This window comes from Amblyomma mixtum, chromosome 2 (genome assembly GCF_055824585.1).
Source record: "Amblyomma mixtum isolate Tamu chromosome 2, ASM5582458v1, whole genome shotgun sequence".
Classification (NCBI taxonomy): domain Eukaryota; kingdom Metazoa; phylum Arthropoda; class Arachnida; order Ixodida; family Ixodidae; genus Amblyomma; species Amblyomma mixtum.
Window position 1 is genome coordinate 64778736 of NC_143013.1, and position 24740 is coordinate 64803475.

General features: G+C 46.3%; 1 protein-coding gene across 1 annotated transcript; it reads left to right on the forward strand.

Annotated features, from left to right (window-relative positions):
- The first annotated feature begins 447 nt into the window (after positions 1–447).
- LOC149359580 (uncharacterized) lies at positions 448–7551 on the forward strand. The gene is made up of 4 exons (XM_089571747.1): positions 448–568; positions 3129–3196; positions 6283–6364; positions 7448–7551. The coding sequence occupies exons 1-4, from the start codon at positions 523–525 to the stop codon at positions 7453–7455; spliced, it is 204 nt and encodes a 67-aa protein (XP_089427873.1). The 5' UTR covers positions 448–522; the 3' UTR covers positions 7456–7551.
- Positions 7552–24740: the final 17189 nt, after the last annotated feature.

The following is a 24740-nucleotide window of genomic DNA, read 5'->3' on the forward strand; positions in this document are numbered from 1 at the left end:
CGTTCTGAATGAATATTTATAACGAGCCTTAATGGTGGCTGCTACCTGCCGGTGGGCGGCGCTGTCATCGCTGGCTGTACCGGCTGCATTTGGCGAACACGCAACCGGGCCGCAACATTTGCGGCGGCGCAGCTACACTTGGAAACAGACCTTGCTTGTGGCCGCTCTATGCCGTGCATCGATTGCAGTCGACGGGTTCAATGCCACGGTATGTCAATACACGGGCGATACCATTACACGTGTATATTTCTTAGTAGTGAGGCCATTACCACGAAAAAAACCGTGATCAGCGCTGTGCCGTTTTCCTCGTGCTACGTATGAGCAACTAAAAGAAAAGAAACAGTCGAAACATCCCAAGATCTGCACGTTGTGCTTATCTGCATCTCTTGTTTGGGGCACGTGTGCCGGTGTGGGCGTTGCCGCTGGCGTGGTAGATACGATGTGGCAACGTTCGGTGCGCACGATAAAAACTTCTCGATTCGCGCGGTGCATTCCCAGTTGTTTGGTGACAGAGAGCAAGCCATGAAGAACATTGCTTTGGTGCTAGCTTTGATCCTGCTGTCCGCAGGTGAGTGCTGGCTGAATGTTCTAGGTTTAAATGGATAAGTGCTCGTACTGTACACAGAAATTATATGAAGCATGAAGTTACTCAATCTTTAGAAAGAAAATAGCTTCCAGCTCGCAGCTGAGTTGCGTTAACACGTTTTGGCGGGCTAGTTGGTTAAGCATCTTGAATAAACAGCGCGAACGAAGACGAGCACAAAAAACAAGGAAAAGGACGACACAGCGCTGTGTCGTCCGTTTCCTTGTCTTTTGTGCTCGTCTTCGTTCACGCTGTTTATTCAAGTCGCAACGGAGGCTTTCATGATTTTGTCTAATTCTTTCAAGTTCTGTGAACACACCTTCCTGGTCTAGTGTAATAATGCAGCGTATATGCCGGTATAAGGTATAGGTCGACCCTGACGGCAACGATGGACAACGGTTGTATAGGAACCATTGATTTGGTTACTTTGAAGTTACGAAGAAATGTTTTCAAAAAGGCTGCTGTTTACGAGTTAGGTTAGCGCACGTAACGCACCCAAACACCTGTTTGCACATAGCCATGACCGCACACATACCTCGCATGTATGATGCCACGCCCATGTCTTCTACTAGTTTAGCAAAGACAACGGTAAAACGGAAAGGAACACTTAATGTAGTCAATTGTTTGGCGGCACACTGTCTGGCCAGGAATCCTGGTTGACGAAGCTCACAGGTCACTAACCATGGTCGAAGAAAAGAACGTTTAGGGAGCACTACGGCTCCCTTATTCAAAATTAAAGTAACACTTAACTTGACACACGCTGAACTGTAAATGGGTCGATATATTAGAGCTCAAATTCTCTTCGTTTTTTTAGTGTCCAAGTCGGCTAGTTTCTATTAGCGCCTGTGTCGCGTTAAGTGTAACTTTCCTTTGTCGAGTTGAGGCTCCATGAAACTTGTAGAAGTACGACCAAACTAGATGTTCAAGCACATCGGTGCCACAAGTGAGATTCACCCCATTTGCAAACGGTGAAAGGAGCGATTAAAAATAATTGTCTTGGTCCTGTATTGCGGAACGCATGCGCTTTCACTCCGCATGAAGCTTTTTAATGCAAAATTTTGCGACAGCGTGCAGGTTGGTTTTATCGCACAACACGTCACCCTTTGGCTAACGTTTCCCAATAGCCTATGAAGGTCCTAAAGGTAGTGCCTACTCCGAAAATTGGCCAGCATGGTGTGATACCTAACGTGTACCGAGCGCTGTAAAACATGAAAAAGAGTGCTGAAAGTAATATTATGAAGAACAGGGTAGGTGTTAGTTTTTGTATACGCCTGTGCTTTCGCATATGCCCCGTATTAGCTACGGAAAATTCACTCCCGTCGGAATGTCGCTGGCGCCGACGGTGTTTTATGAGAAGTGCCGCTGACATAAGCAGAGAAAATACTTCGGTATGTCTCGGCTGTTATATTTTGAGAGGGCGAGAGAACACGACCTACCAATCCGCAGGTAACAAGGAATGAGTTTGCGCGCTCATCGCCTTGCCAGCCGCTATATAAAGCTAGACAACGAGTAGAAGCAAGAATTGAGTGCTGCGTGAATTTTTGGGTGCGTATCTAATCGAAAATGGGGGAACAGCTTGTGTGTGCGTGGTGCCTCGACTTTGTTATACAGCAGAGTTCGTGTAGGTGTCTCACTAGCTTGTTGCACCCTCCAGGCCAAACACAGCTTCAAGGTTTTGGTTTGTGCTCTTTGGAGTGTTATTACTTTTACTCTTGTGCTGCAAGACAATAACATGTCGGCCGCTTAGTCCAAAAACGTAATTTATAAAAAGAAACTACAGTTAAAATCAGCGCGGATCCTGTCTGTGTGTTAGCTGTCGTCAGTGCGACGCCTTGAAATCGCTTGAAAAAAATCCCAGTATTTTGCTTCTGCAGCTAGCAGTGCATAAGTACAACAAAGCAAAGGTACGAAAGGAACCGCGAGATGAAGGCGACTTAGAAAGGTAACAACAAAATACGTTAAAAAATTGTGTATAATTTGCTACAGACAGATCGCGCCTCAACAGGCCGATAAAGAGAATTTAATCATGAGTTCTGCTTTTGCCTCACCGCCTCAGCAGCGCCCAGTATGATAATAGCACCGTATGCAGGAAAACAGCATAGAAAAGGAAGCACTACCTCGGTGAAGGGCAGTTTCACATTAACTGCAAATTTCGATGAAAAAGGAAGCTACGTGAAACAACCGAACTTACTTACGAAAAGAGAACTCATGATGCACACGAGACCACTGATGCGATTAGGCAACACATAGACTGAACTTTAAAAATCATTTATAGGAGAAGTTTCAATAAGGTGAAACAGTAAAAATATTCGTCCCAGCAGCAGGCTCGATACTGCTTTAGCGTGACAGCATGAAGGAGAAAAAGTATTTTTCCGCCGGCATTTCGGCGCCAGCTTAAAAAAAAAACATGAACTATTTATGCCCTTCGCAATAAATCAGTGGCAAAACATATCCACTGATCGCATTGTCAGTTCGGGAATAGCCTTCACAAAGTGCATATTCAGGAAATGCAACCTAATATCAAGTGACTATTATGCGTTTACAGCGGTGCTAGCGGACGCCCAAGGACTCGGGGAAGGATTTCCACTGCCTGGTGGCGGACGCAGATGTGGCGTACGTAAATTTTTTTGAGTCCTCTACTTATATGCCATAGTTCCTAGGTGGACGACCATCCAGTGTAATTAAATGGAATAAAATTAAATAATTTCGGTAAGTATAATTAGGGTTTCATCGCTGACAATGTATGTTCAAAAGTAGAATGCAGAGGGCTATCTGGCCATACCACAGCTGTTATAGCTTTCGCTGCAAAATGTTTCTATATACAGTAAAACCTCCCTATAACGAACCCGAAAGTCGCGCGGATGAACTTTTTTGTAGCCGAGGTTTGTGTTAAGTGTACATCTGATTAAAACGGCAGAAATACGAAATCCAACAAAACTGGCGTTTATTTTTTTACAGAAGTTCTTTATGCCTGTTAGCTTCTTTAAAGCAGACCATATCACGGCGCTTTATAAGACTTCAAGACGCGTCACATTTTGTTCCTCGCTCAGGCCTTTATTGCCCACTGTTTAGCTGTTTTAATTTCAGGCTACAGCTAAGCGCAGTTAAGGCGTTCACAGCAACCAGTGACAAGTCGGCATCCTCGACATTTTAATCAGATTCTGGGCGATCTGGCAGCGCCCGTACTTCGCGCACAATGGATGCTCAAGTGTATCAGCATTTTGACGCCCGCGTCATATTCCTTGCCAACGAAGTCATCTCAGGTGAACTCATGTCTGGCAATCGGCGTATCATCAAGGCGTTGCTACAAATTGTCATGCGTCTAATCACGCGGATGTTCAGTGTTTTCAGTCGTTCCTTGGCCCAGAAAGCATGCGTTAAGGGAGCAATTGCAGATTCATCCCCCAGTCAATCCAAATCTCGTGGCCTTAATCATTTCCGCAGCCGTGAAAAAATCTATCTGAAACAGAACGTCTCCTGTGGGAATTGCTATCAGCATGAACGGGATGTTGCACCGACGATATGACTTTTGTGCGATTAAGGGACGCCCAAGTCAAGTGAATGGATCTTGCACTGTGCATTTCGAGGTAAAAAGAACGCTGTCACTACAGCCAGAGAAGGCAACACGTGGAGCGTTGCACAGTCATGAAGTAGTTGAAGCTCGTATCTTTCGACCGTGTCCGGTTCCAACTCAACAAGCCACACAGCGAGCAAATAACGCGCAGTGCCATTCGCGCCATTTGAACTTATGACTGGTTGCAAGCTGGTCGCATGAAAACTTATCTCCTCGTGCCCATTAGTATGTTAACACTGAACCTTGCCTTTCGCCTGTACCTGTGCCGCCTTTAAGAGCATGCGTTTTCGACGGAAGCGTTTGGAAAACCAGTGCTGTTTTGTCGGCAATGTCTCGCCCTTTTTTGCGTTTTTGGATCCCACATCATTATTTTCAGCAAAATGGCGCTCGGATGCTCTCTTCCATCTACGCGCTTACCGGAAGCGAGGGTTTTTCCGCTGCGGAGCCAAGTTTACGACGCGTCCTCGTTCTTAATAATCGAGTTACGCCTCCACGGTTTTCATTGTATCTCATATGCAGTCCGATTGCCCTAAAGCTTATTTCGACGGCAGCACCGCACTCATTCGTAATAAACGAGCCGTCGTGATAACTGCGATAGCTGTAAGTGGGCTTTACGTTAATTACTTAGCAAGACAAAAATGGACTTTGTATTGAAAACGTATTACTTGTAATATGTAGAACTACAAAACTCATCATAAGCATTTGTATTTCTTTCGCGCCTGAAAACAAATCCAGTGCGAACTGAGCTCGAGAAATACACGCAAGCAGGTAATAACAACGCGCTTAGTTCTCGCTAGACGACCGCTACGATCACAAGCTTTAACTAATGAAACACTAAGTTTGGTAGTTTACCAACATTAATGCCGCTCGTGATGTGGTTTTTCGCATGTATTTTCGTCTTTTCTTCATCGAAAAATAACATATGAAAACGTAGCGGCCAATTTACGAACAGACATCTGCGAATATCTGACTTAAGTTTGTGTGGCAGGATTCCCCTTCACTACAACATGACTGGCGTTGGTTGAACGTTTCGCTGCCTGAAACGCTTATTCTGTGCACGACCAGCTTAAGGTGCTTTAATGGTCACATCCAGTGGCCATCACGTTAATGTTACATTCATGATGCAGTCATTATGCCTTGCAAATATGACAGTGGTAGCCGCCATGTATCTATGCTTGAGCATTTGCCAGCACTTTTACGAAAGAGAATAATGAATGTTTGTTTCTTGATGTGCGCGCTTGGGGTGAGTGACATCAAATTTTTTTCAAAGCGCCGCCAGCAACTGCAGGTTTCACAGTGGATTTCAGGAGCAAACTGGTGACTGCTTTGGAAGACAGGTAGAACGTGTCTTTCCACAAAAAAAGAAACATTACATTTAACAATTCTGCATTCACACAATTAAATACATGTGAGAGATTTCACTTATCAAAGGGCAATGCTGATGCTCGAGTTCTTCATAAATGAACCACGGGATTTATTGCCTGTAGAGCGACTCCGCGTAAACCATTGTGAAGTGCTCTATTGCTCCCAGATTTTGCACTAACTTTGAACAATTTATCGAGCGTTAACATCGCGAACGTGCAGGGCCGCAGGAAAAATTTTATTGTCACCCAATAAGAAAAGTAGTGATCATTTCTTAACGATCACAAGTGGTTCCACGGTACACGATTTTTTTGTTTTCTGTAACGCTACAAAGACTGCAATGATGCTGACTGTCAAGAAAGGAAACGTAATAAGCATAAGCGAACATTATGCGTCCTGTGCGTTCGTTCTTATGTATTTTTTTCTCGATGCATGTCGTTATCTTCTCTACTCAACATTTGGACTTTGGCACTTTATATAGCTTCCGTCCACCATAATTTTTCTCTCATTTCTTGTCACCAGACCTGATACTGCGAATACCTACTCACAATAAGTAAGATCACTTTGAGTCCGGATTTATGTTTTGTGAAGGAACTTTTCCTTTTGAAAAAATCTTTTGTAGGACTGACGCACCTTTTTGCACATCCGGTGCGTGTTGTTCATTCCACTTTAATTTCTTTATTGTGATGCTAAGAAACATTTCTTCAATTGGAGTCAGTCGCTCGTTCATGCTTGTGTATTCATCGCTGTCTGTTCCATACAGGGCCGCATCTGTCGTCGTGGCCAGCGTTGCGTTCCAACCGGAGTCGTGTGCGTCAGATCGCCGTGCCCACGAGCGTACCGATGTAAGTAAGCAACCACAGCGACATTACTGAGTCTTTCGGAGTACAGCTAAAGCAAGAGCTAGTGTGCTTTGTAAGTTGAGTAATTCCTCTCAGTCAACGAGTGCTAAGGGAGGAGAGACCGCGATGACGCAAAATGGCTACAAGGCTTTTTATTCTACTCAGGGACCAAGAGCTTACAGGAATAGGTTTGCAATTATGAATGAAGATTTCGACTTAGGGGTTTGCCAGTTTCAATCTCCGCACTACTGTCGTGTATTTTAGATGTATAATCACACGTTTGGTGGCAATCAGATGTGTGACTCTTGTGTTACAGTAGCTTTTATTTGCGAGTGCCTGCTTTCAGCTTTGGTTTTCTTTAATGCTTGCTTTTGAATTTTTTGCTTGTACCTTTGAATACATGCTTGGTTTCTACTGGCTGCAAACTTGGCTACACGGAGATTTCTTGGTAAGGTCGCACTGGTTCCGATGGTTCTGCTGGCGACTTGATCGGTCTCTGGATCTGATCTAGACATGCTAAAAGGTGTCAAAAGACGGCTTTTGAAGTTCAGAAGGGTAGCGTCCTCTGCATCCTTATTGTTTTAGCGCTTCGAAAAATGTCAAGACGGCTTTTAACACAGCATATCTACATATGATGCACTTGGCTTATTACAAAGCAGGCAATGAGCTGGTTAAAATAGGCATACAGAACGGGCCAGGTTTGGTGCGGTGGCCAGCCGTGAAACATTGCAAGCTCGGCTGTTTAAAACAGGAGCCTAAATTTGTACTTTGTTTGGTCAAGTGTTCGCAAGTTCGAATGGCTTGGCATTATAAGACAATATGTCGGCTGAGCTGGATTTTTCCAGTTGCATCTCTCCGCGCTTTGCGGCTTAACCTGCAAGTTATTGCTCTTAGATTTCTATTGGTCGGTGTGCAGCGCACATTGACACAGTAGAATATGCTCAAATAGTCTCATATTATTGTTTTCTGGTCGATTATAGGAGTTAGTGGTGTCGTCCTATTTAACAATGCTCTTTAGTTTTTTGGTTTTTTATGGCATCATTATGCTTCTAAGAAATATTCAGCGCAATTGTTTTTTTTTTTCAGGCGTGTGACAAAGAAAAAATGTCGAGGCGAACAGAAGATGACCTGATAAGTATCAACTCTTCACGTCAAGCGCTGTTCAACAAAATAAAAAAATCTATCGAGGTTTTGTTTTGTGTGGATTGTGCTACTAACGAAGACGACTCGTCTTTTGATTTAAACAAAACTCGTTTATATTATTTAGCCCTCTGAGTTGCCCTTCCACCTCCCATATCTTCAAATTGTTTTAAACGCTCCATGCTAAACGCATCTGGTATGATAAAGTGAGACAGGCTCTGTGGTCTCGCATGGACGGCGTAAGCAGAATGGGATATACTGTAGAACTTTTGATATTTGGCCTAATTATTTGTTTGACAGCCCGAAGTAATTCTCTTGTCCTGATAAATCATATGGCTTCATGCAGGCGCTACCGCAGGGAAGATGAAAATTCCAGAAAGGAAAAGAAGTCTAGTCTCTCTGCAAAGATATCGCATTCTCGTGCCTGACATTCTTCAGAATTCTCATTGTGTCGCTTCAACTGCGAAGTACTAGTCGCTGTGCATTAAACTGGAAAGAGCTGGGAAAGTTTCTTCGCTACCACGACCAATTCGCTGATGGGACTACCTTGATCGCCACTGAGAAGGAATGTCGAGCCTCAGGGGAAAACTGTAATTCAGTAATAAAGTTCACACCTTTCATGAACCCTTGACCGCAATCTTTTAAGATGCACCGGCCGCAGATACAGATTTCTAACTCTATGTTGACAGATTGTCTGAAAAATAAGATAACTGCTGCTATTCAGTAATTTTTCCGTTTGAAATTCATTTTTCCTGCTGTCCATTCTGTTTCTTCGGTGTGCCGTGACTCGAGTACTTTCTGCCGTTGGGTTATAATTACCTTGAGCGTCGTTACTGCCTGCGCATGCTCTGAAGGGTAGACGCAACAATAATGCACACTTCAAAATCTCAAACAATCGGAATCATTGAAGGAAGCCTCATAACATGGAAAAAATAATTAACAAATATTTATCTGCGGCCTTTTTTTATTCACTCACTACGTTTTTTAGGGCACTTGGCATACTCGGCAGTAGCTCGTAGTTTTCACAGCGAGAAAGTGTAAGGGTGTGAGAATAGCGATCAAAGCACGAGAAGTGGTCGTAGTTTGTTGTACATCATACCTCCAACGCCTTGTACACTTTACTGACGAGCAAGAAACAAATTGCACAAACACAAAGCGTACTTTGTGTGTCCTCAGATGTCTTTCGTGCTTGTCAGTAAAGTGTACGGCGCGTTCCTTGTATATATGTGAGAATAGTGCTTTTTCCAAACCAATTGAATCGCACGCAAATTGTTTAATCTTGCAATTGAATCGGATATAAACTGAGCGTAGGTAATAATTGAATCGAAGAATAATAAAATAGTAAATGAATCGAATTTATTACGAATCAAATGTTCGTACAAATACTCCGTCCGACAAAATAAACAACACTGGTCTCTAGTAAGGGAACGCAACACAGTCAGCTTAACCGTTGCCGAAAAAAGGAAACTACTCCAAACCTGCTACAAGGTTTCTTATTGTTGCACTTTGTGCTCACCAAACTTTGTCTTCATATCTATACGACAAGGAGGAGAGTAGAAGAAATGTACGCAAGAAAAAGCATACGAGGCCCTACTGCGAGCAACGTGATTGAGAAGCGATGCACCAAATGCTATTGCCTTGCGGAAAAGCAGCTGTCGGCGGAATTGGCCCATATATGAAGCTTGTTCAAGGGAGCACGAACTAAGTTCCAAGATCGACGAAGATGTGCACCGAGTTGCGCATTGCAGGTTTAGAAAGAAATGTGCACCGGATTTCGACGGCGCAATGATCAAGCCTCACCAGAACGGCTGCAAGCGTATCTTCTAAAAAAGGGGCAATAATTGCGTAAGCGATCTCAGTTTTTTTTCTACAGATCGGAATTCCGCATTTCCTGTGCCACAAGATAAGACGTGTCTTAGGGTTTATGTCAGCTCTAGGTTTGTCTTTGTCACTTGACTTTTTCAATTCTGCTGTGCGCCCATGCGTGACGCAGCCTTTTTGTTCAGCATGCCTCTTTGAAAAAAAAAAAGTTAAAAGTGCAGCATTCTTCCGTGCGCATGAGTGTTTGTTCCTAATGCGGGTGTGTTTCTGCCGCTCCCGTTATATCTCAAGAATGCAACCAACTCGCCAAAAAACTCGTTTTACTGTTCATTGGTGTACGTACATATACCCAGGATCTCCTTTGCAATATTCGAAATTGCTTGAAAACAGTCCCAAGAAACGTTCAGTCATGCCTCTGCAGCTTGACAACGCTTGGTTTGGTTTAGATTAAGGAGGATTAAGTCCCAAAACGACTGAGGCTGTGAAGCACATCGTAGAGGAGTGCTCAGGGTAATTTAGGTCATCTAGGGCTCTTTGCCGTGCACTCACATGGGCAGTAGCCTGGTCTCTAGCATTTCGTCTTTTTCGAAATGTGACCACCGCGGCCAGGAGCGAAGCAGCGCCTTTCAGGTAATCCTCCGAGCACCATAACCCCTCAGCCACCGCGGTGACTGCAACTACTTGGACCTATTCGATTTGAATTCGTAATGGCTTGGAAGAATTACGACCTAGTAGGCCACTTGCTTGCAACTGTATCGGTTCCAAAGATAGCCCCGTATGCGGAGCGTCTTTCGAAGATGCTTCCACCATCGTCTTGTCAACGGTCGGTAGTTGCTATTTCGTTCAAGTTACGAGCTGAATAGTACTGCTGACCAGTGCTCTGTCGTCTGCGCTACATTAAACCACATGAAACGTCTCTTAACTCACTATCGATCATGATGCCCCCAAATCCACACTTTTCCACTACCTTTGGGAATGTGCTTCCCCACATCCCCAATCCCACTCTTTCTTCCTGGGAGGCTGCTTTACGGATCGCTCAGCCCGCCGGCCAGAAATGGCTGGTGGATCGGGCTTCGCGTGAAGCACAAGCCCGTGGACTCCTGGACCAGTGAGGGATCACCCTGGAAGATTTTTTGTTTTTTTTTTTTGTAATAAAGTTGTTTCCATCCATCCATTCCTCCCTTGAATGAACTTTCGTCTCCAGAGGTTCCCACAAATGCATCATCATCATCATCATCAGCCTGACCACCCACTGCAGGGCAAAGGCCTCTCCCATGTCTCTCCAATTAACCCTGTCCTTTGTCAGTTGCCGCCATCCTATCCCCTCAAACTTCTTAATCTCATCCGCCCACCTAACTTTCTGCCGTCCCCTGCTACGTTTGCTTTCTCTTGGAATCCACTCCATTAACCTTAAGGACCAGCGGTTATCTTGCCTTCGCATTACATGCCCTGCCCAAGTCCATTTCTTCCTCTTGATTTCAACTAAGATGTCATTAACCCGCGTTTGTTCCCTCACCCACTCCGCCCTCTTCCGATCTCTTAACGTAACACCTATCATTTTCCTTTCCATAGCTCGCTGCGTTGTACATCATGGGACCCACAAATGCGTACCATGATTTCGCACTTTTTTTGCCCACGCATTTCAAATGCAGAAAATTCTTAAACTTCTTCGGATGAATTTTATTTTCTTCGCGGTTGCACCTGAGTTGCTGTTTCTCTTTACCGTCCGCCGCGTATTAAGCATGAAATGCTTTTAGCGCCCGTTGTCGGCAGTGTGGTGACGTCATGCCGAGACTGAGAGCCAACATCCGGGAACTGAATTCTACTCATCCGGGCAATGAAACGAGAGCATCCGGGCGCCGTACGAGATTTTACGAGACTAAGCCCTCCTACAGGACCGGCATACAAGCGCCGGTAGCTTCGCGCCGAACGGGTGGTGGCGTTCTTCCTGTACGGTGCGGTTCGGGTGTCCACCGAGATGATAGAGAATTACTGCGCCATTTCCTTTCCTCAAAAAGCCTTGCGTTCAAAGGACAAGGCATCGCGCCGAACGGGTAGTGGCGTTTCTCCTTTCCTGTAAGGTGCGGTTCGGGTGTCCACCGAGATTATAGAGAATTACTGCGCCATTTCCTTTCCTCAGAAAGCGTTGCGTTCAAAGGGCAAGGCATCGCGCCGAACGAGTGGTGGCTTTCCTCCCTTCCTTTACGGTGCGGTTCGGGTGTCCGCCGAGATGACAGAGAATTACTGCGCCATTTCCTTTCCTCAAAAAGCCTTGCGTTCAAAGGGCAAGGCATCGCGCCGAACGGGTAGTGGCGTTCCTCCTTTCCTGTAAGGTGCGGTTCAGGTGTCCACCGAGATGACAGATAATTACTGCGTAATTTCCTTTCCTCAAAAGGCGTCGCGTTCAAAGGGCAAGGCATCGCGCCGAACAGGTGGTGGCGTTCCGTGGACTGCCAGGCAGCGCTACAACACGCCGTCGCGTTCCACTTCTTAAAGGCGAAGCTTAAGTGTCATTAATTAGAAGTTAATTGGTATTTAGTCATTAATCAGTAATTAGTCACTAATTGGTAATTTGTAATTACTTCGTCATCAGTTATGTGTGACGTAATCCGGTGGCAACGTCACCAATGTCACATAGGCAGAGTGGTGCAGAAAGCGCTCTCGCCTCTACGCACTTTAAACAGTTTCGAACGCGCTGCATATACATTCTTGTCAGGCCTGCGTCTCGTCGAGTCCGCGTACGCTTCGTGTTATGCCCGTGAACATTTCATGCTTACTCTACTCTCGGGTACGGGAGAGGCAGATACTATATAACTATACTATATTACTATATAAACTTCTACCGCGGAAAACGCTGACGAAAACGCGGGTGGCTACGAGTGCTTTAACACTTTCAAAAGCTTGAATATAAAGGCCCTAGCGCATACAAAAAAGAAATTGCTGCAAAGAAATAGCATCTTCTAAAGCTTGTTCCGGGGCGCTGCAGGGCTGCCCGTTTTCGTACTTGCATCAACCGGGCCTTGTATTATGAGGAACCCCTTGGTCAGGCTCTGTTTGATGAACAGCAGTATCCGGAACTTTGTTGCGCCGTTGGCCTGGCGACAAGCACGACAGAAATTAGTCGAAGAGTTAGGAAATGATACACGCATGTTTTTAGCGAAAAATCGCAGATCGCTGACAAAAGGATGGTAGCGCTGTTCGTGTTCCTGAATTCTGGACAATAAGTAGCCTTTTAGCTACGGAAGAACTACAGGATTGTACTGACCAGTTGAAAAGTATGACGTCCTTTCCAGATTTTTTCAAGCCTTTTCGACTTCCTTGCGCCCTGTTCTAAATACTTGATATTTTAATGACCAGTATTAATAATGAGGTTCTGCTGCACTTGTTCAGAAAAAATTAGGCAGTGGCTTAGCTGTGGTTAATCCTGGATACACAAGCGAAAAGCTGCAGTTATATTTCGTTTGACGTCTTGGCTGTCGCAGTTCGCGCACAATGCACTGGGAGCACCACGATAACGGTGGAGGCGTTCGGCCGTCCACCCACTGCCTGTGCGGAGGCGGAGGAGGAGACGGTAATCAGGGCGGTTAAAATTCAGGGGGTACTTTGGCTCTCTAGAGTGCTGCAAGGCGAAAGGTTTTCCTTGGGACTGTTTTTTTCTACTGTTTTTCACATTTGTTTATTTTTTTCTCTAATAACAGGCTTTCTCAATGCACCGGTTGTTTTGCGCTGAGAGCATGTAGCTGAACTCAAGTTGGAAACGTTAGGAGACTGTTTACCAAAACAACGGTAGCAACTAACTTTATCTACGTGTTTCCTCTGATCAACCGGTTTTCGTTGCTTGAAGATCGTTGCATGTCTGGACACGGGCGGTTCTTGCTTAGCGTTCACTGTTATGTCTGCCGCGAGTTGCGTGGATGCTACCTTCATGGTGGAATACTTCAGGCGCTAGCAAACAACTATACAGAAGTGCTATGTCCCCTTCTGTGACGTATTTTGCTAGCGGTTGAAATATTCGATAATGCACGTTTACCACGCTTGCTGAAATGTCTGCCCTTTTGCGCGTACCTTATTGTTTCTGTCGTTGGGACTGTGGTGCTGCTAATTCGTTGGTTCTGCATTAACGGCCATGTCCTAGGCGATGTGGAAGGTAAAGTTCTGCTCTGTCACAGCCCAGCATCGTTTCTGATTCTGCACAAAATACGACCTCTCATCATCCCTTCCTGCAAAAGCCTCTTGTCTTCTAAACAGCAGTCTTGAGTAGGTTTCCGAAGTGTTGTTACGTAATCTGCAACGGATAAATCTTGGGAATGGTTCCGTTCGTAGGAAAGAGAGAGAGAGAGAAAACTTTTATTTAAAAAGAAGAAGGTTGCTCGAGCAACTTGGGTGGCACCCCTAGTCCAAGGCGCCACTGGCTTTAGCTGACTGACGGACTTGCTGAACCAACTTAAGTTGCTGATCCAGGATCTCGCTGGTCAGGGCCACCTCCCACTGCTCATATGTCGGGTTGGATACAGTTAAGTGTTTTGGTTTCGTTGTACATTCCCACGATATGTGGTAGAGCGTAGGGCAAGCTCCACACCAAGGGCATGTATTCTGATATTGAGTGGGGCTAATCTTGTGTAGGATGAACAAGTTAGGGAAAGTGTTGGTCTGAATTTTCCTCCTGTCTATGGCTGCGGAGGAGTCTAGTTTTATGTGAGGGGGTGGGTATTTTCTGCGCTCCAGCCGAATATGTTCTAATCTGTCACCACAGGAGAGATCTTTCGTACAAGACAGATGGCTGTGGGTGCATGTGCATACGAACAGCTTTCTTGATGTCTTTCTAAGACTGTTGTAGGTATTTCGGGCTTCACTACCGTCACGATGAGGCTGTTCGTTTCTTTATTTATTTATTTATTTATTTATTGGAACTACCTGCAGCGCCAGTAAGCATTATTGCAGGGGGGGGGGGGGGGGGGGTTGAGAATACACAACATAAGAATAGGCCAGAAAAAAGAGAAAGAAAGGAAAAAAAAGCAGTACAAACAAGAAGGCTTGGCACAGCAAGTACAAAATGAATGAATATGACGAAACAACAAGGCATGACAAAAAAAAAAGCCAACTGCGCACTCATACATCCGAGAGCAACGCGCGGAACATAGGTTCGGAACGGCACTCAAGAATTTCATGGGGCAGGCGATTCCAGTCATGAATGGTAGATCGAAAAAATGCATTTTGATAAGTCTTAGTTTTCCATTTAATTTCTTTAATCTTCCATCCAGGTCAAGTCTGTCTGACCTGAAATGCGGTGGAAGCAAATAATTTTCTTTATCTATTTTTATTTTTCGGTGAAAGATTTTATGCAACATTTCTAACCAAGAGTTGGTACGGCGTTTCCGTAACAGCTCCCATCCCAGCGTTAGTTTAATATTAGTAACACTGCTGTTATAATTGTAAGTACTGGAGACAAACCGAGCGGCAAAGTTCTGAATACGCTCAAGCATGTCGGTTAAATTTAAAGTTGGGGGTGCCAAAACACACAAGCATACTCCAAAATTGGCCGAATATAGGTGAAATATAGAAGTTCTTTAACTTTTAGTCGTGCCATGTTAAAATTTCTTCTTACAAAATTTAGCATGCCATAAGCTTTAGCAGAAACATGCTCGACGTGCTCGTTCCAGGTGAGATTGGACAAAAAGTAAACGCCGAGGTATTTATAATGAGAAACTCTAGAAAGTCGGATAGAATCTAATTTATATTCAGCCAGGAAATAGTGAAGCTTGCGGGTGAAGGAAATAAACTGACATTTTATTGGGTTCAGAAACATCTGCCACTTCAAACACCATTGTTGTATGCGGTCCAAGTAGCACTGCAAATGACAAGAGTCTGAAGAACCGTTAACGACATGGTAGATAACACAATCATCAGCATATAAACGTAGTTTACAAGTCATATCTTTAGAAATGTCATTAATATAAAGTAGAAACAGCAAAGGCCCTAAAACAGACCCCTGCGGTACACCCGAAAATACAGGAACATAATCAGACTGGGAGCCATTAATCAGTACACGTTGTTTACGCCCCTGCAGGTAACATTGGAGCCAGTTTAGAAGGGAAGTTGGAATCTTGAGTAAAGATAATTTATACAGTAGCAAATAATGAGGTACCAAATCAAACGCTTTCTTGAAATCTAAGAAACTACAATTCGTTTCAAGACCCTTGTCAAATGATGAAAAAATATGGCTAAATTCTAAAAGCTGCGTCGTACACGAGTAACCTGATCTGAAACCATGCTGAGCTTGAGTAAAAAATTCATTTTGTTCCAAATGCTTCATCATTGCGCTATATATTATGTGCTGAAACGTTTTGCAGCTAATACTTGTAAGCGAAATTGGCCTGTAATTAGCAACTATGTTTTTAGGACCACCCTTATGAATAGGCACCACGCTAGCGTTTTTCCATTGCTGGGGTATTATTCTTGTATCTAAAAATTTCGAGTACAGAATAACTAAGTAATGAGCAATTAATTCAGCATATACTTTAAAGACATGACCGGGAACATCTTCGGGCCCACTTGCCGAAGACACCTTTATGTTATTCAGCAGGTTTAACACACCGTTGTATGTAATTGTTAGCTCAGGCATGGTCTCTTGCGCATGGACATCCATGACTGGCATTTCATGATGCGAGTTCGCTGCGGAAACGGACTTAAAATAATCATTGAACCAGCATGCCTTATCAAAATCATCAGTTATAGGTTCAGCACCGTTATTCAGTGCCGGAATACCGACTGATTCACGGCCATTAATTTTAAGAAATTTCCACAGTTCTTTTGGATTACTGTGAATTTTAACACTCAACTCATTGATGTACCCTTTTTTCGCAGCTTTATTTTTAACTTTTATGTCTGTTCCAAAAACACGTACCTTTTCAAGTACTTTCGCTTCCCGGTATTGTATGTACGTGTTTAGGAGACGACGCTTTTTCTTAATCAATAGTTTAGTTTCCCGAGTTACCCACGGCTTCTCCTTGCGCCGCTTAGCTATGTTTTTGATAGGAACATACATGTATTTGTCAGTGAGCACATCAAGTTTCTGCTTAAATATGTCCCACAGCGCAGTAGCATCGAAACGCTGGCTCATGAATATGCATGAAGTCATGTAAATAGTTGTCAAGCTCTCTAGATAGTGATTAGTAATCGCCTCTGTCATAGAAAATTTTTCTGAGGCGGCTGTGTGGCACTGAAGGCTGGGTCATTGGCACGTGTGCAACGACACAGTCGTGGTCACTGATACCTGGGATAATATAACTATCGCGCGCAAGTGAATCTCGGTTAGAAAAAAGCAAATCGAGAACAGACGAGGAACCATGGCATGACCTGGTTGGCGCCTTAAGAAACTGATACAGGTCGTTTGCAATAATGAGGTCACGGAAATCAACATACAGCTTTGACAGGTTGGTAATGACTTGTTTATTGTCAACCCATGTAACTTCAGGCATGCTGAAATCACCTCTAATGATGTAATCGTTGTGTATCTTACTTATGAATTCAGAAAGGGATACAAATATACCTTGACTAGCCCGCATAGGAGAACGATAGAAACAGCCAAGTGTAAGCAGCTGCCCGTTCTCTAAATGTAGATTCCGCCAAACAGATTCTTCGCAGCTATAAGTTCCGGCCGAGCACAACAGCGAAGACTCGAGTGAATTAGCAGGAAAACGCCACCTCCACGTGAGTGTCTATCGGAACTGAGCAAGAACTGAGCACAACTCCACGTTTTTTTTTTGTCTTTAAAAAACTTGTTTGTCTCGTAGGGCATTTCTTGTCGCTTTTAATATTTGTCCCGTGACGCGCTCGTTGTTAGAAAACACTCTCCAATGCCGCCGACTACCACCGGGCCGGTCGAGCGTTCCTAACCTGGGGGGTCTGCAGCCTCGTATCCATTTGTAATATATTGGCAAAATTGCCGTACTCAGGTAGCAATAAAAACTGAACCTTTATTTGTCGTACGCCTTCGTACAAGCAATCTAATAACTCCAACTTTACGTGCGCTCGCGCGAGAATGAAAACAAACACATGGGACGCGCGCTCGCGAGAAGCATGGAAACATAAAACTTGCGCTTCCGCTAACGCGCATTACGCTTGCCTTATTTTACGGGCTCGCATTCTGAGATAATGTCGCACATTTTTATGCCATCATGGTGCCGAAACATCAGTCTTAGGGAGCCACGCACGTTGAGAAAGGGCAGCCAGTCGATATTGCGCTCCATATAGCCATCGCACCGAAATGCACTGTTCAGAGAACACAGCCTTCCTTGAATACACGGAGTTCTGCGTGCCGGTCCCTCATTGAGCTTTTCCAGCCCCGTTAACTCAAAAATGATTCCCTCACAGGGAGTCCTAGATCCTTCCCCAGAAGGCAGAAATCTTATAGCATAAAGAGTGATCTCAATGCCCCCTCCCTCAGTGATATCAAGAGTCTGCTCAACCATATATATCCTGAAAGAGACACATTACAGCACAACAGAAAGCAATAATCTGTACTGACTCGTTGCTCACACCAACGGCAATCCCTGACTACGGCACAAACATCCCTTTGGCTCGAAGCCAAGAAGATAAGGTGTACACGTGGTGTGAAAATGGTGTGTAAAAAAAGGTTTGTGCGCCAGATTCAATACACATACACTGAACTCACTTTGAAATGGTGTTTCCAGTGAGGCCTCGTTGAGGTTGCTGGTGCGTTCAAGTCTCATTGCGAGATGATATCGGACGGCAGGGTTTGACAGTGCACAACGGGTTCGTATCTGCTTTTTTTCAGAATTAATATGGTGTGTTCGCTACGGAAGTGGCCTGCAGTAAGCCCACATCACATGCTAAACAGTAACCTCTAAAGAAGTAAGCCGCTATGCAAGGCGAAAACGTTTTACAAAGCTCGCTTCTTAAACCGTCCCAGCCAGTAAATTTCTCATTCTGCTCAGCGGAAGTGGTCGCTTTGACCGCATGTGAAGTAACAAGCCACTTGATTACCACGCGCTTCTCGTTGTCAAACTATCAAGTGTTATTACGAGGTGTAAGATAAAAAATGGAATAATTACTGACCAGCACGCATACAAGCGCAGCCAGTAAGCACTCACCATCAATTCGCATACTTTTTGCCACAGTTTTTGCCACAGACAGATTCGATTTCTTCAAATCGAAGGAGCTCGAAAAAAACGAACTATTTTATTGCATACCAAGGCCACACAGAATGAATAAAAAGGATTGACAGGTTTGATTAGAAACACATCTATGTTCAAATATTTTTTGATTCCGAACAAATTTGAACCAGTTCAAACTGGTTCAAACCAGACGTAATGTCGCTCTTGGGTGCAACCTGGAACTAAACTCGGAAGCCGTGAACCCGAACCCGTACCAAACAGTAAAAAATTTCGGTCCGATACCCTGCTTTGCAGGAAAAAGAGTGCTAGCGGAGAATAAGGCATGACACGGGGAAAAACGTGATTATTTTTTTTAATGCATTATAACTTTTTATTGTGCAAAGATATTCACCGATTATCTACCTGCGATTATCCAAAACATTTTCTCTACAGCTGAACCTAATACTGATATTAATAGCAACTTTTGAGCCCAGAAAAACATTCCTCAGTGAGCCTTTGTGAACTCAAAAGCGGTGTAAAAATTGCAAAATTCTCTATGCGTCATTTTCCAAATCTTTGCAGCTCAACCCAGCGCGTGTCCGCCAATACGTAACTGTTTATTTATTACAGCTGGCTATTGGCCCTATCTCTTAAAAGTTCAGGAATGTTTGCATTAAATGTTCGGAGATGGTAATAATTATTTCAGCATGAAACTACAAAGACACGAAAACGCGACATCGCGGTGTGCTGTATGGCCTATAATGAGGGTGCTACTTCAAATGGTTACTACAAAGCTTTACCCTTGTTTAATCGGTCTTTAGTGTGGCCTGAGCGCAAAATTTATTAAGACTGATTGTTCAATGGCGCTACGAAGGCAGGAAGAAACCACTGCCGAGTATTAGCAAGCGTTTCAGTATCCCTAGAGGCAGCAAGCGTTTCAGTATCCCTAGAGACGCCTACGAGAGAACGATAAAGAAAGAGGCGGAATTTAAATAACAGGAAGTACACTAGGTTTCTTTGTAACGTAAACGGAGCACTCCTTGTGCTGAGCATGAAAGCTTCCGTGCACAAGACATTCTAATAACAGAGCAAGCTCTATTCGCCTACAGTCAGGTCCGAATCCTCGCGTTCATGTAGTGTAAATCGAGCCAAATTCCGTGTCCATTCCACAGAGAGGAATCGAAAGTGAGAAATCACTGGTAGTAAAAGAGAAAAAGGTTAGAAAGGCATGCGTCTGTCAGAATCATGTAACCAATCTACAAGGAAAGCAAAGCGGTACAACTGCGTAGTCTCTTGCAGGTCTTTAAACGAAAGAGTGAAAAGTTCAGTCTGAATCTCGTGTTTGTCAAGCCGATAGCCTCAGAATGATGGCGTTGGTCTCCAAGGAGGCAACCCCGTGTGCCCTTGCTGCAGTACTGCATACTAGTTTGAATTATGAAGGCGCCTCATTTCGTGCCATGCGCAAACAGTTGCGGTCCAAATGCGGCGTTTCGAACTTTTTAATATTGCAATACTTTTTACTGCGTTCCATCTCACCTAAGCGCCTTATATCTGCTCAGCAGAATATGCGCATGGTACTATAGTAGTAGTAGTAGTAGTAAAAGACTTTTAATCGACCATAATTTACAGGCCGAGCATTTCGACCGCCTGGGCGACCAGAAGCCGCTGTTCTTCTTCCCCTTCAGCGCCAAGCCAGTCGAGCCAGGTGGTGATGGATAGAGAGGGTGGGGGGAAGGAACCCGACTGCTGAGCAGCCGGGCAATAGAATAGGCAATGGGCCAGGTCCGCATAGATACAGGGGCAGTTGGGACAGGAAGGGTCCGATCGATAGCGATAGAGGAAGAGGCGGGACGGGGTGATAACTGCATTCATCTGAATGTGCCGAAGAAGGCGAGACTCCGGCACCGTGAGTGATGGATGAGGGGGAGGGTAAAGGCGTTTGTCGAGGCGGAGCTCAAGGTAGACCTCTTTTATGGTGCGGCGAAGGGTGAGTCTCCCACCGTCCTCCGAGGGCTTGGGCCAGGGGATCAACGGTGCCCGGAAAAGTGTGTCGCGGGCGAGCTGATGGGCCAGCTCATTGCCGTCAATCCCTGAATGCCCAGGGACCCAGCGGAGGAAAACGATGGAAGGCTGCAGTGCGGAGACCGCTCGTTCGACCTCCTGTTGGAGAGAAGGGGTCAGGGTGCGTTTCTGTATGTGGTGTATAGCGGCTTGTGAGTCCGAATAGACTGTATACTCTTGGAGAGAGGGAAGGAGGGAAAATGACTGGAGGGCATGCGCTCTGCGCTAACCTCTGCTTTAACCTGCCCCTGGCCTGGTCCAGGGCCTCGCCCGCCCCTGGATTTACACTCCATCGCTTCAGGAAGGCTCCCGAAGCACGTGGGAACCATCGGCATCACGGCCCGCTGCCGAACTGGCCCTCCAAGCGTCTCCAAAACTGTGAAGCGGCGCGGCGCCTCGCTAAACCTAACGCGCCGCGCCTCCACCGCCGCAATGCAGCGTCTGACCAAGCCCCTGCAGCCCAGACCCACCGATGCCGCCACCGCGGGGCCTGTTCCAACCACGTCGACAGCCGTCTCTCAAACGGGTACGTTCAACGCCGCCCACGCAACCGAGCACATTCCTGCTGCACTGCACGCTTTGAGCGACGCTGGGAGCACCGGATCAACGGCCGCGGCGCAGCCGGCAGCGTTCGTCGTCGGCGCAGCGTCCACACCAAACCAACTCCACGCTACAAGGGACGCCAAGAGCTTCGGGGCCATAGACGCGTCGCAGCCGGCTGCGTTCGTCGCCGCCGCTGGAGCCGCTGCACCTCCAGCCAAAGGTCCCACTGACACCAAGACCTCCAGCCCGGCACCCGCGTCGCACACTGAGACTCCGGCTGAGGACGCAGACATGGACCTTACGACGTCCCCGGCAGACGACACTCCTTCCCAGGAAATTGGCTGGACCACCATCGGTGCCAACCGTAAGCCTGCCACCGCAGCCCGACCCCGCGCCGAGCTCATCACAGTTGCCATCCAGCTTCCCCCTGGAACCCTCACCCCCAAGCTACCTCTCTATGATGTACTCGCCGCAGTCGCCTCCGCTGCACAACTTTCCTCCAAGACCAGTGCCGACATCACCCTTCAGGCCAAGCCAGCCCAAAGCCTTGTGTTTCTAAAGACTCATTCTCCTCTCACCGCCCACCTCCTACTCTCTGTCACGCATCTTCAGCTTCATGGTAAGCCTGTCACCATCAAAACTTACACCCCCCATCCTCCCATCTCATGCCTCGGCGTCATCCATAACGTCGGGGGCCACTTCACTCCTGATGACCTCATGCATGACCTGGAATCTTTCAAAACAGATATTCTCGCTGCTCGCATGATGGGATCCACTCAATCAGTGCTCATAACGTTCGCTGGCACCGTCATCCCCCACTTTGTTTATTTCAAACGCGTTGCCTTCCGGTGCCGTCCTCATAAACCTAAGCCTCCCACCTGCACCCGTTGTCTCACTCTAGGCCATCGCGCCCACCAATGCCCCCAGCAGAGCGTTCCGGCCAAGTGCCGTCGCTGTGCTGCTCCTCTACCCGCTGACCCTTCCGCTCATGTGTGTGCCCAGCCCTGGTGCGTTCATTGCCAGGTGAACACCCACCCCTCCCTCGACCCCACTTGCCCCTTCATCCTTGCTAAGCAACGCGAGTGTGCTAAAGCTGCATACCTCCGACGCCTAGCTTTGCGCCGGGCCACTCAACCCACCAACCCTCCCCCCTCCCCCGCCTCCTCCTCCTCCTCCTCTAATCATGAATCTCCATCATCTCCGATCACGTCACCACCAGGCTCCTACGCCGCCATAGTTAAAGGATCCTCGGTGCCAGCGTCCCTCTCTTCCACTACACCACCCTCTCCATCCTTGACTGACGAGAACCGCTCCTTCGACCTCCGGCTCGCAATGCTGGAACGCCAGCAGCGAGAGCAGCAGCGCATTTCCCACGATCTACAACAGCAGATACATGCCTTGACTCAAACTCTCCAGACAACCACCTCCTCTCTTACCTCCCAGCTTAGCAAGCTAAATGAGCACCTTGCCACGTTCACCACTCCTTCCTCCAGCGCCCAGGTCGCCCCTTTGGCTGACCTTGTAGAAACCACCACACAGGCACATCACACTCGCTTGGTTCAGCTGGAAACTTCGGTTCTCCAGATCCTTACCACCCTCCAAGCACAATCAAAGCAATTGGAATCCTTCGCATCTATGCTCCAATCCGTCCATGAGTCACTGCCCCCGGCAAAAAAGAAGGAACGCGTACCATCGCGTTCCTCTCCACTATCATAATGGCGTTTGGCGAGGACCTCGAGATTGTGCAGTGGAACTGCCGAAATCTTTGCCACAATAAGACCCCCCTCCACCAGTATCTACTCACCCGCCGCTCCCTACCTCATTTTCTCCTTCTCCAGGAGACTCGGACGGCCCGCAATGTCCCAGGCTACCGCGCCTACCATGCCACTACGGCCACACCACTTGCGTCTATTTATGTACGCAGTGACGTGCTCGTAGAGCAAATTGACATCCCCTCCACCCTCCTTAAATATTTAGTTGGCGTGGTTTATTACCACCCTTCTTCCCGCATCTCACTCGTCCTTTTGTCTTTTTACAACCCCCCTGTCACTTCCTCTTTATTCTCTGCTCTGGGCAAATTCCTTCACTCTCTTTCTTCTACCTCCCATATCCTCTTTGGTGGTGACTTTAATGCCCCTCACACACTCTGGGGCTACCCACAAACCCTCAAACCCGGCCGCCTCCTCCATTGTCTGGCCCAGGAACGCCACCTCACCCTTCTTAATACTCCTGGCTCTCCTACTCGAGCGGGCACTGCCTCACAACGCCCTACGACACCCGACCTAACTTTCTCTCGGGGTTCACTTTCCTTTCACTGGCAGGTGACAGCCGAAACTCTTCTAAGTGACCACTTTCTCATCCATATCACCACCTCTCTCTCCCACATCCCTCGCTGTCATCCGATTATTCACACTGACTGGCATGCTTTTCGCACTAATCTCGCCTCCGACTCCTTTCAATCCTACGACGACTGGACGTCGCGCATCTCTGCAGCGCTCACGTCCAGTACCCGTCGAGTTCGCTCTCGTTACCCAATCCAAGACCCAGATCCTCACCTTCTCCGTTTATGGCGTCGCCGTAAACGTCTTCAACGCTCCTTTCGCTCCCAACCACACAATGGTACTATATAACAACTTTATAGTTAATAGTAGCTACTTAAGAAATGTCAAAAATGGCGATGATACGAAAACTTGTGTCGCGTTTTGCCCCACTCTGCCGTAACTAAAATCAAACCCATACCTGTGTCCAAGACAGTTGTACGTCTTTCGGCATATAGCTGCGTACCATTTTCTTACGGAGAACGAGCTTACAATCAGTTACATATGAAACATTTGGAATGCATGCGGAAAACCTATCCTCTGGTTAGATAGCGAACCAGTAAGCAAAATGCAAGTTAGTAGACGTCCTAAATTACAACCGAAGAATATTTTCGTGTGAAGCGCACCGCTAGGAGAGTTGACGCATAAGAAAAGCAAGCCCTACGGCTGAACATCCTCTGAACGTCACTAATAGAAATATGGAGTCCCTATGAATGCACTTCCCTAGGGTGAACTGCTCGACGAATAGGTTGCTGACCCAACGTTGAGTTGGCCAAACATGCCATGGCGCGATTAAAATTCCCCGTCAGAACCATTTTCTCACCAATTAAATGCGGTAGTAGTTTTCGGACCGATACGTCCGGCCATACAGCGGGCACTGCCACCAGACATTTGCTTCTAACGCGGTGAAAAAAATCCAAAGTCGTCCTTTCAAATCACACATCGACAACGCCCAGCACCATTCATACCACATAGGTTAGAAAATGTACTGGGTTAACGTGTCAAACCTACCAATGCTTCTAAGTGAGTGACACGTGCCGAAGGATAGCGCTCTTAGCAAAGGAGTAGGAGACATGATCAGCCACAGGCATGAGGCCACAGATTTTGGCATGTAGCATCTGGAGGATCACTAAGTAGCTGTCCAAATGGGACTATCTCTACAGCGACCAGATTTCCATTAGCAAGAATGCTGCTCTCTGCGTATTGCAGTCATATAGTCGCAGTACACGTCGACGGACCATCAGTAGTGTGGCTGCAGAAGGAAACTCCGACATAGTTATACTCCATCGCTAGCCAGACAGGGGAATACAATGCTATGTTTTTTTTGTGATTTGCACTTGATTGCAGGGAAATAAGATGCGGGTGCTTCGGAAAATGTGC

Coding starts and splice junctions, on each gene's coding strand:
- LOC149359580 (XM_089571747.1), top strand. CDS start 523: ATGAAGAACATTGCTTTGGTGCTAGCTTTGATCCTGCTGTCCGCAG. Junction 569..3,128: donor TTTGATCCTGCTGTCCGCAG/GTGAGTGCTGGC, acceptor ATGCGTTTACAG/CGGTGCTAGCGGACGCCCAA. Junction 3,197..6,282: donor GTGGCGGACGCAGATGTGGC/GTACGTAAATTT, acceptor TGTTCCATACAG/GGCCGCATCTGTCGTCGTGG.